The 16,693-nt window shown below is 38.2% G+C and overlaps 2 protein-coding genes across 3 annotated transcripts in view; both read right to left on the minus strand.

The window, feature by feature from the left end:
- The window catches only part of igsf5b (immunoglobulin superfamily, member 5b), a 47,514-nt gene extending 45,565 nt beyond the window's left edge, over positions 1-1,949 (minus strand). For both annotated transcript variants that reach the window (XM_056473451.1, XM_056473450.1), the window contains exon 1: positions 1,616-1,949. The gene's annotated coding sequence lies outside the window, so the exon portion shown is untranslated. The remainder of the gene's footprint in view (positions 1-1,615) is intronic.
- A 92-nt stretch (positions 1,950-2,041) lies between these two features.
- The window catches only part of sh3bgr (SH3 domain binding glutamate-rich protein), a 42,072-nt gene continuing 27,420 nt past the window's right edge, over positions 2,042-16,693 (minus strand). Inside the window, 2 exon segments of the mRNA XM_056473452.1 lie at positions 2,042-4,645; positions 12,280-12,333. Coding sequence (XP_056329427.1) covers positions 12,325-12,333 — 9 coding nt within the window. The 3' untranslated portion in view covers positions 2,042-4,645; positions 12,280-12,324.

Below are 16,693 nucleotides of genomic sequence, written 5' to 3' on the forward strand. Positions count from 1 at the left end.
CAATGGCTTTACTTGCATTATTTTTGTGAAGTCGGCTTGTTGCTTTTAAGGCAATGGGCTAACTCGCTTTAAGTAACTAATCACTTTTTACAGTCTTATTAGTTATTAGAAACTATTAAAACTATTTAAAATATGTTGGAAATAAATCTGCTACTAAACAGCACTTCACTGTAAAAACTGTCTGGGATTGACACAAATCAATTACAGCTTTTCTTGTTTGCTTTGACCTGGTTAAAGAAACTAGGTTCCACTTCATTTTCATTATCACTATCCCAGCAGAGCAGAAGACATGTCTTGCAAATGTGTAAACTCTTTCATTAGGTTGACACATTTTCCCCAACATTTTTCAAAACAGCTAACATGGATGTCATTCAAGCAGTCCAAACTCCAATGTGTTAGCTGTGGAAACCGAACAGAAACCATCTATTCTTTACCATTAGAAACTACCAAGATTAGTATTCATGGTGTGGGGGTCAGTATGAGGGGGGGGGGGGAGTAATAATAATAATCAATAATTATTTTTCTGAAAGGGTGAAATTTAAACTGGTCATGTTCAAAACCATAAAGCTATGGTCACACTGAGCTTTGTGTGTGCGAAATTCTGTCGTGCGGCGCTACGAAAAAGGGCGGGATTAAACAAGATGATTAGACATTATAAAAGCGAGCGATTTGCTCCTTGTTTAAATTTCTGTCCAGAGAGGTCCTGTTTTGATCCTCGATTGGTCTCACGCAGTCAAGTGATGCGATTTCGCAGGTCAGAGTTCACCAAGCTTGAACTTTGCACCGCAGCAACCTGCGAAACAACGCATGACCCTGCGTTTCCGGTCTGACGCATTCGCGTGCGTCTGAATGGAAGTCTATGGGAGGAAAAGCCCAGTGTGACCGCAGCTTAAAGCTATGGTCACACCGGGCTTTGTGTGTGCGAAATTCTGTCGTGCGGCGCTGCGAAAATGGGCGGGATTAAACAAGATGATTAGACATTTAAAAAGCGAGCGATTGCTCCATGTTTTAAATTTCTGTCCAGAGAGGTCCTGTTTTGATCCTCGACGGGTCTCACGCAGTCAAATGATGCGATTTCGCAGGTCAGAGTTCACCAAGCTTGAACTTTGCACCGCAGCAACCTGCGAAACTTAACGCATGACCCCGCGTTTCCGGTCTGACGCATTCGCGTGCGTATGAATGGAAGTCTATGGAAGGAAAAGTCAAGTGTGACCGCACCTTAAGTCTCTAAAGATTTACTATGATCACTGCAGTAGGTAATTACACGGGATAACAAAAACAAAAAGACAACAGATATTGTTGCTTTAACTTATTTTAACAAGTTATTTAGGTTTCAACATTTTTTTATGTTAGACAAAGTTTAACTTAATATTTATAGTCAGTTTGATTGATGCAAGTTGAGATGACTCCAAAAGTTTAATTGATTCAACTACAAATTAACTGCTAACATTTTCCATTTTTTCAAATTCTACTGCTAACAAAGCTACCATATGCAGCTAATAAGCTCTAATTTATTACAACTCAAATGGTTTATCACTTACACTCACACTAAAATGTATTGCCCATCCCAACACAACTGCCCTCTGAATCCCAAATCCTACAGCTATGTTCTTACCTTAAGAAATCCAGGATGAGTTTTACAGTATTCCAGACTGAACAGAGATCACGATCTCCACAGTGAATTCAGTAGCAGTTTCTCAGGCTCTGTGGGATGTGGCCAAAACTAGCCAGTTAAATATTACTGAAAGCAAAACACTCTTTTTAGCCTTGAACTGACAACTGCAAATATTCGCCGCTGACTCATGGGCTGCGATGAATATTTTAGGGACGGCCTAGAATACAGTCTGAAATGCGCTGCTATTGTTAAGTGAAATGTGTGCGTGGGACAAACGTCCACAGCCTCGTCTTCCCCTCACCATCTCTAGGGGAATCTCTTTAAGGTCACGTCCTCTTTGTTGAATTGGCACCACCCCAGATGAACATTGCTGCTCTTTAAATACACACAATGTGCCAGGAATAGAACATAATGAATCCGACAGAGTTGTTAAAAGTCGCTCTTTAATGGTAAATAAGGGTATTTCCAACCATTCAATTCTGTCAACATACAAAGTGCATTACAACTGCCAACCGACCACAAGAAAAATGGCTTCCAGCAAGTATTGACGTCACATTTTCAGAGTGAAATCAGACACAATAGACTGAAAAAAGGCGGGAACTGTGACTAATGTTCTTTTACAGCATCAATGTCTAATTTTAACTTTAACTTGGAACCATATTGTGTAGTTTAATTTTGCGCCAGTCAACTTTTAGACACACCTGCTCAATCTTTAATACTATTTTCATTTTTCAGCATATAACGTCAGTTATGTAGAGACTGAAATATAAAAACGGTTTTGTTTTAGTCAAGTGCATCTGCTGAAAAAGTTCACATAGCTAGCTAAAACGAGCTACTAGCTTAGATTGTTTGCAACAGGCTCATGCTGATAACGTAGCCCTATAAACGTTTCTGGAGGTAACGAATTATGTAGCCAGAAGTCCGTTTGGCTGCATTTCATTTTTAAAATGAACGCTACTAGGTGGTACAACGCCGTTCTATTTCTCACTTACCAGCTGACCGCTTACCTCCACATAGACGGCTCTCCCACTGTTACCAGTTAGCTCGACATGTACGTCGGCAGACTTGAGACGCAGAGAAGTTGACCATGATGACGGGGTTTGAGTCGTTTGAAGAACGGTTCCAGAAAGTAAGACAAAAACAAAAGCCAAAAAATAAAATAAACATAAATAACAGGGTAAGAATGTGGTAAAATCTGAAAACGTGGTAAAAATCAGACGAGGGCTTTTCTTTTTCTGAGTTGCTTTTGAAAATTGTTGTTTAGGGAAGTGGGTGGGCAGGTCAATCAATACAATTAGTCGATCGGTCAGTCAGTCAAACAGTCAGTCGACAGCGGCCTCTGGTGTGTTTACGTGAGAAGAGCAGACGCGAATGGCACTCGCGAGAGAAATTTGAGATCTCAAAATGTGTACACAGCGGCCTCTGGTGGATACACGAAAAAAAAACTGCAGAAAATTTGGCACTCTCCAGAAAAGTATATAGAGGTACGTTTTCAGAATGTGCCTGAGATGGTTGTTTTTAACCATTTTAAAATACTTGCCTATCATTTCATAAACAAAAAGTTCATTCATTTTAAAGTGAAATCTCTTGAAGTTTCAGACTTTTACAGAACACAAACAGACACAAAGTTGGTTCTCGCTTAGCCTGATGTAATTCGGATCATTTCTCTTTTACCTTGCACAGTTTTATATTTCTAGTATTCAGGGACAATCGGATATCAAGTCCCTGCCTGTGTTAGCGTCTACAAAATGTGGCTAGCCAATGTGATTGAATGCACTGCCTTGAAAACAGCCTATCAATTTGTAGTTAATAGTCAAAATAATAATCCTATTCATTTGCTATGTAATTAGCATTTAGCATTTAGCAAAGGCCCCGTTTACACTGCCAGTTAAATGTGACCCAATTCCAAATTTTCCTCATATGTGACACAGATCCGATCTGTTCTATGACCGTGTAAATACGAAAAAAAAACATGCATTCAGATATTCAGAGATTGGTTTCAGACCTCCTTCATACATGGAAATAAATCAGATATAAATCGGATATGTGCAATTGAGACTATCATGTAAACAGGCAGATCAGATTTATTGAGGCATTCCGTTTTGTACGTCATTAAACTTGCGACAAATGTGGTACTTCACGGTTTTATGACGTAGAAGGAAGAGCGTGTGTGGAGACGCCGACACGTTAAACAACAACAACAGAGGAAACATGGAGGAGGAAAGTAGTCAGTGGTCGACGGCAGAAGTTACCTGCCTTCTTGCCCTGTGGGAAGATGAGTCACTCTCTCTGTGGGGAGGACACCATGTATAAACCATAGGCGCAAGCTGCGATGACGGCCCTTTCTCTCCTCATCCGCCTCAAAATCATTTTAAAGTTGGGGAACTTCGCATATTTCGCAGAGCTAAAAGAAAGACAATTTCTTCCATCTTGGCTAGTGTGGCGCAGATGCTAGAACCCGCCTTTATGCATGCAAGACGTCGTAAATTGTATAGCAAGTGTAAACACATGAATCGGATATGGGTCATAATTAAAAGAACATGTAAAAGGACAGGCAGATTTAGGCAACAAATCGGAATTGGGCATCAAAACCTGACAGTGTAAACGGCGCCAAAGTGTGTCCAAACTTTGACTGGTAGAGTATTTCACAATATAAGACACAGAGAGGTATTTGTAAGTGTTGTTTTCGGCACATTTGAGCGGTTTGGCACTATTTGGGATTCTACCGAACAAAGTCACACAATTTTAGTTAATCTTCTATATGTACAGTAAGAAAAAAAGACATCCCTTTAAATTCACTTGAACCTCGCCACTTAAGATGAAGCAACTCAAGCGTAAATAGGCATTTTGCAGACTCATCAGTAATGGGATAAGGCGCAGTTATCACGGGGGATTGAAGTTGGAGTGCTGAGTGCATATCCTCCGCTGCAGTGGTGTCACATTTGGCTTGGGTAAAGCTGAGGTGAAGGTATTTTTTAATTTTTTTGGTAATTTCTGATGGTTCCAGTGCAAGTGGGGTGTCACTTCAAGCTGAAATGCAAAAACACATCATCAGCGTGTGTGTACTGGGCTATGCATTCATAAAATAAAAACATCAAAGGTTAAACATTAGAATGATTTCCCTCCGCTTATGTGTCGTGCTTTTCATGGTCCCAAAAAACAACAAATAACAACAAAATAAATCTAACTTCAAATGAAAGTTCATACACTGTAAAAAAAAAACGTCAAATTTTTAGACAACTTCACTCAATTTAAATTGTGTCAACTGCAGAACTTTGTTTAAAAGTTAAGTCAACTCAAAAAAGCTGTGCAGCAAGTACGCTTACAATTTTAAGTTATTTTTTACAGTATAGTAATAGCCTCTTATTAAAAGCAACTAGCTTTGTTAATACACCAAACTTTAATACATTAAATAACACCTCATATGTTTAATCATCCACAATATATAAATGTATGTAATACATTTTGAACTACAGTTAATAAGCGAATGGAAAATATAAAACAAATGATTATACATCCTGCATATCCTGGACATACTCATTTCCAACTTACATACACTGTTAATCATTTCCTGTCAAATCTACGGTAACTTACTGGCAGCAGTTCACCAGTAACATACTGTAAATCAATTACAGCAAAAACACTGTATTTACATTTACAGCACCATTTATCTTGCTGTATATGTATTTACAGATTTTTATGCATATCTTTACTGTAAAATATGCAGTCATTTTGACAATGCAACTTTAAAATACAGTAACTTACTATACTAAATTGTACAAATTAGATTGTACGAATTCGTACAAATTAGCCACTAAATCAAAAAGTTATAAATTGCCGTGAGATTGTGTTGGAGCCACAGATTACTTTATGACAAGCTGCTGCTGTTTGAGGGGGTATCTCTGTGTGTGTGTCCATACGCATCACTGCTTGAATTGACTCCGAAATGATTAGTGTTTTTTTTTTCTGAATTTATTAATTAATACGCATCACGACTCATATATGAAGTTTTCAGATATGAATACGATAAAACGCATACGAAAAATGAAAAATGTCGGTGTGCAAAGACCTTTAACAATAGGTGTATAAAAACTATAAGTTACAATAAGTATAAGTAAAACAAGCGAGAATATAGACTGAGAGACGTGCCATTGTTGATCTTAAACAATCATGTCAAATCGGTGAGCATACAAAACAACTGCTGTACAATGTCCTGAATTGGTCACGTCACCAGAAATACATCATCATTTTCAAAAACTGAATTTTTACACTCCACATTATGACACGAAAACAGCTTTTTCAGATTGATCCTCTTTGGAGAGTGTTTTCAAAAACACTGTCTCTGTGCTCAGACAAAAAAGTATTAGTGTCAACATGACTTTAAAGTCTGTGTGAACCAGAAGTTGCTGAGACTTTTTGTTATGTTCCATGTTAGTTTCGTGTATTTATTTTCCTCACCCTCCTCTCTCCGCTTCTCACTCCACTCTTAGGGCGTACTCACACTATGCTATCCGAACCGTGCCCAGGCCCGTTTCCCAGATCGTTTGAGAAGTGTATGGAGAGAGATTAGACTCAATAATAATTCACGCAAAAGACACGATGTACACATGCGTAGCCAAATTCACGTACGTAAAATATTTATTTATACTTACAAAAACAATTCACATGCACAAAATAAAAATACATTTTCATAAAATACGTTTCACAAATGCAAAACACCATTTGCAAATATATAAGAGTGTACAAAAAGTTTTGAATGTTTAAAATTCACGAGTTCATCCTGAATGAGAATGTGCAAATCCTCTCTCACGTACGACTCACCCTGAATACGAGTGTGTGCATTTTGAGACTTTCCTGTCAGCACACACCTCCCACGTGAGTCACTCGTGCCCTGTAGCCAATAAGATGCGAGCTTACTGTTCAACCAATCACAACTCCCTGAGAACTCCCGGGAATGACCGAAGCGCTTCACTGTGCGCACCATTTGCGCAGTCTGACTGAATTAACGGAGATGATCCTCTAAGAAGAATACTCCTCTATTTAGCATGGCAGGTGAAGAGCGGGATGCGCTCTAACACAAGCACTTTTCTATTGAGTTACTGAAAATACACTCAGATTCTACTATAAAAAGCGTATACACAAACTAGTAGGAAACAGTATTGACTTACAGGAGTATCCGCCATGTTGGTTAGAGGAACAGACTGCACAAAAGGAGCGCAGAGTGGTTGACATCGAGTACAGCTCTCATCTGATTGGCTAAGAGGTACGAGTTGCCTGTTTCTGGCAGGAAAGTCTCAAAAATGCACACACTCGTATTCAGGGTGAGTCGTACGTGAGAGAGGATTTGCACATTCTCATTCAGGATGAACTCGTGAATTTTAAACATTCAAAACTTTTTGTACACTCTTATATATTTGCAAATGGTGTTTTGCATTTGTCAAACGTATTTTATGAAAATGTATTTTTATTTTGTGCATGTGAATTGTTTTTGAAAGTATAAATAAATATTTTACGTACGTGAATTTGGCTACGCATGTGTACATCGTGTCTTTTGCGTGAATTATTATTGAATCTAATCTCTCTCCATAGAAGTGTGAGTGCTCTAAATTGGGCTCCGGTTGGAAGAGGTGTGCCAGAGCGCAGTTCACTTGGGCTTTGGCGTAGTACGCTTGTAGTGTAAGTGCAAAGCGCGCCTGAGCCCGAAACTGATGAAGAGATGTGACTTTTAAGAGAGTGTTTCACATAGATTAATTAATCATTCTTATTGTTCAATGAACGCAAACTATCGTGGTTTATTAAAGACGCAAACCCCCCACTGCACCACAGCTGCACCTTCAGCAATTCCTGCAGTACGAAGACTTTATGGCTGTTTATGAGTATCAAAAGTGGCTGATCTGTTCGGTGAAATATTTGACTGCGCGTCACTGCATCGATGACGTAGGCATGCCCAGGCCTGAATGTAATGTAAGTGCGGGCCGTCGGGGGAGACGGGAGGGGGGACAAGCGTGCTTTGGTCTGGTTCAAGGCAACTGTACACAACGTAAGTACGCCCTTAGGTTTCTTATTGGTTCAGTTATGACAGTGCCAGTTCCACCAATCCACAGGCGAGCCACGAGGCTTTAAAGATCTGACAAATCAGTGTGTGGTGTATGCTCTGCCCCGGCATACCTTTGTGCTCCACGCTTTCATGTTTTTGGCATGCTTAGGCTATTTGGTGATTTATTATCCCAGTTTTACTGTGGTAATTCGAGTTTACTTGTTAAATTTCGTATGCTTTAAATAAATGCTTTGATGGTTGTTGTGTGATTCTAAACTGAGCCTTATGATATTTTTGTTAGGTTTTGTTTTAGTTTAGTGCAGTGGTGCTCAACCCTGTTCCTGGAGATCGACCTTCCAGCAAAGTTCAGCTTCAACCCTGATCAAACACACCTGAATCAATTGATTAGGACCTGAACAGCACTGCACTTGATAATTACAGGCAGGTGTGTTTGATATGGGTTGCAACTGAAATATGCAGGAAGGTCGATCTCTAGGAACAGGGTTGGTCACCCCTGGTTTAAGCTGCGGTCACACTGGGCTTTTCCTCCCATAGACTTCCATTCATACGCACGCGAATGCATCAGACCGGAAACGCGGGGTCATGCGTTAAGTTTTGCAGTTCGCTGTGGTGCAAAGTTCAAGCTTGGTGAACTCTGACCTGCGAAATCGCATCAGTTGACTGCGTGAGACCAATCAAGGATCAAAACATGACCTCTCTGGACAGAAATTTAAAACATGGAGCAATCACTGGCTTTTTTAAATGTCTAATCACCTTGTTTAATCCTGCTCCTTTTCGCAGCGTTTTCTCACTGTTTTCATTTAAAGAGAATATTGTAAATATTTATTTCTTTTTTGTTTCTCATTATTATTGTTACATCTTTTGTTTAAACCATTGAGTAAAAAGCTTGAATTCAGAATCGATTCCTGCCTCATCCTTGATCTGTCGCACACATTACATTTGTCTCACCTAAATGTTACAGCATCCCTTTTAAACATCTTTTATTTCATTATGTTGATGTATCTCCAACTGAAATGGAATAGTGAGCAGGGGACAGGGATTTCTTTTTGCTCATTATCGCAAACTAACGGTAAGAGGGGCGTTTAAGAATATTGTGGCTTAAGTCATCAAACTAACGTAAACAGAAAAGCCACTCCAAACATAGAAGCAAATGGTCAGACTTTGATTAAAGATTACCAAAACAAAGATTCCTTTCAGTGGAGTAACTGTTCACCTGAAGAATAAATGTGCGCTGGCAAAATAAACATTGTAAATTTAGATTTTTAAAGTCCACGTGAATCAGAAGTTCCTCCAGACTATTCAGTATGAAGACGAATTTGCAAATGATATGGAATACTGAATATTGGGCAGGGTTTTATTTTTGCTCTTCCTCTCATCTTTCACTCGCAGCAAACTAACGGTTTTGGAGTTTTGGCTAAGCATATTTCACCCAATCCTTCAGACTGACATCAAGTAAATGGTCAGACTTTAGCTGCGTCCCAAATCGCATACTTATGCACTATTCTACGCCATTTTGTAGAATAAATAGTTTAATAAGTGTGTTCACACTAAAAAAACTCTAAAAATAACAAGTGCACTTTAACTACCCAGATGATGCGCTCATTCAGCCGGTAAAATGAAGTGTGTAATGATGGACATTTCACGCACTCAACGACCGCAGATTTGCTCACATAGCGGAAGGGGCGGAGCTATCGGGCGCACATGTTGGATAACTTAATTTATTTTGGATGGTGAAAGCAAAATTCTCCTACGAGAGTGATTATAGCGCCTCCCGATGGCGAATGCAGTTATACTCATAGGTATTATTTGATAGTTTGGTCATTTATTTCACTGATTTGGCAACCGCCAAACGTCATCAGGGAAACGGTTTGAATTTCCGCTTAGTAAAAAACCATGTTGTTCCATTTGGGACAACACTACATACACATACTATGCTGTTGAGTTTGTAAGTGCATAAGTACATAGTGCATGAGTGTATAGTGTGCTATTTGAGACGCAGCTATAGATTATAGATTACCAAAACGAGCTGTTTTTTTCAGTGGATTAACTGGCTTGGAAAAGTTATTCACCTTAAGACAATGTGCACTTGCAAAATAGCATTTTAAATTTAGATTTCATGTGAACTTTAATACTTAATATGGCCTCATAGATTCTTCCCCATTTTTCCTGCAATTTTATTTATAATCTTCCTTTCTGGACCATGACCTGACTAATCTTATGTAAAACCAGTAAACCAGATTTGCACAAATATAGCAATGTATAGAATGTGACCGTTTAGAAAGATGGGTGTATTAATTTATGCTTGGCACTGTAGATCAATTTACTCACTGACAGCATTCTCATGTAAAAAATAACACAGTGGAAATTAAAAAATAGCCCTCAACCTACAACGTCCCAATATTACATATATACTGAAGCACATTATAAAAGACCTAAATTAGATGTTTCAAAAAGAACAATCATCAAAATGACAGAAATGTTTCAGTTATTGGTGTTAATCTGCACCTGGTGGTAAATCCCAGTTTTCTCTGATTTGCAAGGTCACTGAAACCTGTTCACAGCAGTTTGTCCAGGCCAAAAGAATGACACTTTCAGTCACAGCAAGAGAAGTCGGTCTTTATAAAATCTGTGACTTCTAGAATGTTTCTTTAGATCTTTACAACTTCACTAACTGCTCAATCCCGCCAAAAGACTAGTTATCCCCTGTGGCTGTAGATGTGTTCAGTCATTCAACGCAAGGACCAGCACATTTCCTCCTAATTTTTGACTGTGGTAACCTTCAGAAACACTGTTGTAGATGTTAAACTTCACTTTCTTTGTGCTACAATCATTGCTGTTTTTAATTTTAATTTAATTTAGTTTTGCACAAATGTATTTGTTGTTGTGGTTTTTGTTTTGTTTCTATTACCCTGTGTTAATGCACATTTTGAAGCATCAGCTGAGAATCGAGTAAGGGAAGCATTGCATTTTGAATAAAAATTCCTTAATTTACAGGTTTTTGGTTTTGGACTGGCGAAAAAGGGTTAAAGTAAATAATGGGAGATGGAAACGCATTTCCCAACTGTTGGTTACTAGGTTACCAATACTATAGTCAGCTGCTCTAACAACAGCTAAACACAGCTAATTTTGAGAAGATTCACATCAGATTACCATGAAAAATAGACTACAGACACAGCTAAAATTCCATGAATTTTTTTTTAACTATTTCTTTTGACCACTGTATATTATATAGCATATTTCGTCTGTAAGATAATTTAGTTAAATTTTAATGTTTTGTTAATCAGATGTTTTTATAAAAATCAGAGTGTGACAGTAGCAGTGTTCTCTCATATGTATCTACAGTTGCAATTATAGTTATTCAACTCCCTTTTAATTTTTTTTCCTTTTTTAAATATTTCGCAAATGATGTTTAACAGAGCAAGGAAATTTTCACAGTATGTCTGATAATATTTTTTCTTCTGGAGAAAGTCTTATTTGTTTTATTTCGGCTAGAATAAAAGCAGTATTTAATTTTTTAAACACCATTTTAAGGTCAAAATTATTAGCCCCTTTAAGCTATATATTGTTGTTTGACAGTCTACCGAACAAACCATCGTTATACAATAACTTGCCTAATTACCCTAACCTGCCTAGTTAACCTAATTAACCTAGTTAAGCCTTTAAATGTCACTTAGAGCTGTACAGAAGTGTCTTGAAAAATATCTAGTCAAATATTATTTACTGCCATCATGCCAAAGATAAAATAAATCAGTTATTAGAGATGAGTTATTAAAACAATTATGTTCAGAAATGTGTTGAAAAAAATCTTTATCCATTATATTTATTTTAAAAAAATAAACAGGGAGGCTAATTATTCAGGCAGTTGAATAACAATGATTGTAAACTGTATATGTTTCCTATGAAATCCTGAAACAGAATACAACATGTATCAACACTTTTGACACACGAATTGACATGAAGCTCTTGATTTATTAAACGAACATCATTTAATAGCGGGTTAGATGTGAAAAAGACTCACTGTGGAACAACAAATCATGCCTGACATTCAAATGCTGATCAATACATTCATTTTCTGACCTATAAAAAGTAGAGAAAAAAACAATAAATAAATACTGGGACTGACAGTGGCAGAAATATGGATCAAATTAAAGATTTCACAAGTCTAAGAGAGCTCTCAAATTGGTCAGAATGAAATATTGCTTCCCAAAATCAGTCAAAATTTACAACCCTGTGCTCTTGAGATGGTTTTGAAATTAAAATGATTTTTGTAGTTTTCCAACTGTTGTGTTATTGCCTCTGGGGATACGGTTTGCTTGTTTCCACATCACATGGACTATTTATCAAAACAGTACAATTCGTATTAAATTAATACTTTAACAATAATATCATTTAATATTAAATATTTCATATTAAATGTATTAAATATTAAATTAAATATGCTAAACCTTTGCCATGTTTGTGCATTTATCAATGATTCGGTCTGTTTGCCTGTAATCCCTATGAAACAATCAAATGTCCTTGATTGACCAGGCTGGCCAATTTCTATTTTTTTTCCTAGCATATATTATCCTACAGCGCCACCAAGTGTCAAAGAAGTATGTATTACCTGTGTTTGCGAAAATCCAGATCAAAAATCCTCAGCTTCAGAACACTAGTCTTCCTGTGAATGACAACAATCACACAGTTAATAGCATATTCTTTCTAAATATGCCATAAATGCTTGCAGTATAGTGGTCTGGCTATTATTTATAATTCATCATTGCATCCTGTCTTTTAGTTTTAAGTGATAAAAGTCTGTTATAACAATATAAAAAGTATGATTGGTCAACCTGAAAAGTCCAGATATTTCAGTCATTTAGATATTGTTAGCTTTAGCATATGGAATCAGACAAATGCTACATGGATTTATTTGGAAGCATTTTCTGCAATATGCACATTGTGTTGTTTTCAGTGTTACACTGTAAAATACAATGTTAAATGATTTATTTTTAATATAAAATGTAATTGTGTACTCATATATTTGTATCTTTTGTCACAGTCTTGGACGTGAAAGATTAGTAACAACATTGGCTTTGATGCATTGTTTGGTTTTGCGCAACATCAGATTTAATATTGTTCTACCTCATTTAGCGTTCGTGGCAGTTTTTGCCCAATTGACTTGCATTATAACAACAATTTCTGATTGGAGAGCCATGACACTATATAATCATGCATTCTTGAATGTTGGTGCTTTTTCCTGTTGGGAAGAGGCACAATTTGTAATGTTTACTGTTGATCAGCACCATTAACCAGTTCAGGCCTGAGAAAGAAAAATAAAAAACAAACTTTCTGGCTTTTATATGGATTCTGTGGAGTATAACAGCAAATTATAGATGCATGCAGAAATACACTTGCTATGTTTATTTTTTTACTCCATGTAGTTCTGAGAGCTGAGCTGCTAACTTTGATTTTCTCAGACTTATCAAGGTAAGTGTGCCAAGATCCCTCTTACACTCACACACACACACACACTCACACACACACACACACACACACACACACACACACACATTATACTCCAAATAAAAGACAGAAACTAAGCTGTTTTTGCACGGCAACTGATGTTCAACCATAAAAATTACAAAGTGTGTCTCTTCCCAACAGGGAAAACCACAAGCTATCAAGAAAGCATCCTTATAGGGTGTCATGGCTTTGCGATCAAACTTGTCCAGTCTATTGTTGAGTTTTTCAAAAATGTCATAGCATTTTCCAAAAAAATGTGTCAAAATAAGATTTGTCATCAAAAATTATTCAATAGGGTATATGCCGAAGCATGCTAATAGGACTTTTAATTTGTCAGTAACCTGGGTTAATCGTTTCCGGTGAATTGCATGCCAATGAAAAATCGGCGCGTTTAAGGTCTGTTTTCTTTAAAAATCAGCGATCTCCACTGGCTGAGTGATATCCGATATAAGGTGGGTCTCAGATTGTACAAGAAGCACTGCATTAAATTATTTTTCCCGTCATGTCTTTATAATATGAGCATTTATTTTACCCCAGTATATTCAATGGAGCTTCTGCACTAGCCTGCCAATTCTGACGGGCGCTTGCGAGCAAACGTCTTTTTGTCTCGTTTTACGCTTGAGCAACTAAATGAATGCCAAAGTCTGTTTAACTGATTGTATAATGGAACCATATAAAATGGAAAAAAACACACAATAACAGGTCGCCGGAAGTTTAACAGTATGGGAAAAACACTAGCTCGGCATATACCCTATTGTCTGAAACACAGAGAAAGTTGTAGCCAAATTTAGACTCAACAGCACCCAATAGTGGATGAAAACGTCACATAACATAAGGTTAAAACTTCTTTAAAATTCTCGCTTAAAAACAGTCAGACACAATGCTAGAAAACAGGAAAAGACGTCACAACAGTTTTTTCAACTCCACACACAAGTCACTGCATTTTGTTTCCATCTGAACATCAACCATGCCATCCTGAAGGAGTCAATTTCCTGTTTATTCGATACAATATTTTCAAATCAATGTGTAATACTGCATGCTGATGGTCTTGCTCAATATCTGGAAAAACATTCTCAACTTCATGTTTACATTAGTCAAGTAAATCTTTTGGTGTACTTTCAACAATCCTTTTCCTCCATCCTGGTCCTTCAAACAAAACAGTCATGCCAAAATTCCATAAAATGACCACACAACAAAAAAACTGAAACCCCAACATTATTTAGCCATCTGGGTATCTGATGACAATGTCAGTTGACAATTTACAATTAATTTTTCCTTGACTTAAAGGACTAATTTAACCATTGTAGGTTCACTTGATGCTACATCTTCTCACAGCATGTAAATACCCACCAGGTGTGATGACTGTCTGAAATCTGCCTAGAATCACAACTGTAGATGGTGCTCATAAAGCACACCTTAGGCCCGAAACACCACGCGGACAGTCAGCCATTGGGCTTTGTCTGTCCCTTGGCCAGGCTAGATGGTTTGGTGTGTTCCAGACTTAGCCTATTGTCGGGTTAAAGTCAGAGCTCATTGGCTCGATTCAGTGTTTAGAATCGGTGTCTGATGCTGGCTAAAGAGAGAGCTCAGATTGTTTTTCAGCATTGAATCAGAGCGTGAGTGTGACAGTGAAGTGATGTAACAAGTAAACAATTCAAGCCAAAATGAGTCACAAAGAGGCCAATATTTTTGCAAATGATATGGATTGTTAGATTATCAAACATATTTGCACGAGCGAATCCCTCGGTTAGGAGTGACAATTACTGTGATAATGGTATTAAACGCTGCCTTCTTTACACTTTGTCTGTTCGCATCGGACGTTCACAAACAGACCACTGCCCCCTAGCGGAGTGGAAAGCACATCCTCTTGTGCAGGCACAGAACATGGTTCTTGTTTCAGTCAGCTTTTATCCATTTGGTGTGTTCATGTACAACACAGTTGGGTTTCATAGGTGCTAGTTATTTGGCGTCAGTTTGGTGTATCCCAACCCTTAGGGGCAGTTGTGGTCTAATGGTTAGGGAGTCTGATTTGTAATGCAAAAGTTTGCAGGTTCTGTTTCTGGTCCTGGCATGAAATAAAGATGGGGGATTGAATGAATTGTACTCTCCCATCTTTGATACCTCTGAACAATGCATACCCTTACTTGCATATTTTGCAAGGTACACCCCTTATTGCCTAATTTGCAACCAGCAATTGGAACCCGGTGCTGGAAGCAATAGCTGCTCACTACTCTATGTGTGTGTGTGCGCACAGAGCATACTAATTCTCACTAATAACTTGTGTGTGCAATTGGATGGGTCAAATGTATTCGAGAATTGGTAAAACCATACTTGACTTCAATGATAATCTACTTGGTTGTGTATTAAGAGACTGTAGGAAAACTCACTCATGTCTTCACAGACATATTCAACACTTAATTAAACCAGGCTATTTTCTCCACATGCTTCCAAGCCACTGCCATCATTCCAGCTCTGATGAAGCCATCACCCTCCAGCTTCAATGACTACTGTCTCATTGCACTCACTCTCATCCTCATGAAGTGCTTCAAACATGTGTCATGCAACACATCGTGTGTTCTCCTCACTACCCTGGACCCCTTCCAGTTTGCCTATCGGTCTAAGCGCTCGACCGATGATGCCATCGCCACTGCCCTCCTCTTAGGCCTTAAACATCTACACAATAAATACTCTTATGTCAGAATGCTGTTCATAGACTTCAGTTCAGCAACTATCAACATAATCCCCATTAGCTCATGAAAATTGGCCCAACTGACGGTCAATACCTTGCTGTGTAACTAGCTGCTGGACTTCCTGACCACAGACAGTGCGGGTCGACAACAACATATCCAGCACGATCACTCTGAACACAGGGGCTCCTCAGGGATGTGTGCTGAGCACCCTCTGCTTCACTTTGCTGACCCACCACTGCACACCATTACACAACTCTAACCTCTTTATTAAGTTTGCGGACGACACAACTGTTGTGAAGTCTCATAAGCCAAAAAGATGAGACACACTTCAGAAGCCAGGTGAGTTTTCCCAGACCTTTTCTCTTCTTTTAATTTCAGGAGAATAAAAGACTGCACATACTTGCCCAGTTTATGCACAATGCCTTGCCCAGGCAATAAATGCTGCACTAGCCACTGGCATAAGTCTGAGCAGCTGTTTGTCTATAATGGTGGTTGAACAAGGGTGCAGCTGTTACTAATAAGATTATTTCAATTCAGTGGATATTTCAGCAGTTTATAAGGTGTACAGATTTACTTTGCTTCTGGTCATTTGTGTTCGCTTTACTACCTTTTCCAAAACACTGTTTAGATAGATTAGGCGTGTTGTCAGGCAGGCTAGGGCTCTCCCCACATTTTACAAACTGATTTTCTAACCCCTGGCTTCACAATTTTTTCTGCTAGGGTACCCCGTCGGTTTCATCTTTCATCAGAATTACCCACTTGCTTCTAGTAATATGGTACGGTGGTATAACTATGTCACCCTAGCATCAGTTACTGAATGAGCATCAA

This window comes from Danio aesculapii, chromosome 15 (assembly GCF_903798145.1).
Source record: "Danio aesculapii chromosome 15, fDanAes4.1, whole genome shotgun sequence".
Taxonomy (NCBI): Eukaryota; Metazoa; Chordata; class Actinopteri; order Cypriniformes; family Danionidae; genus Danio; species Danio aesculapii.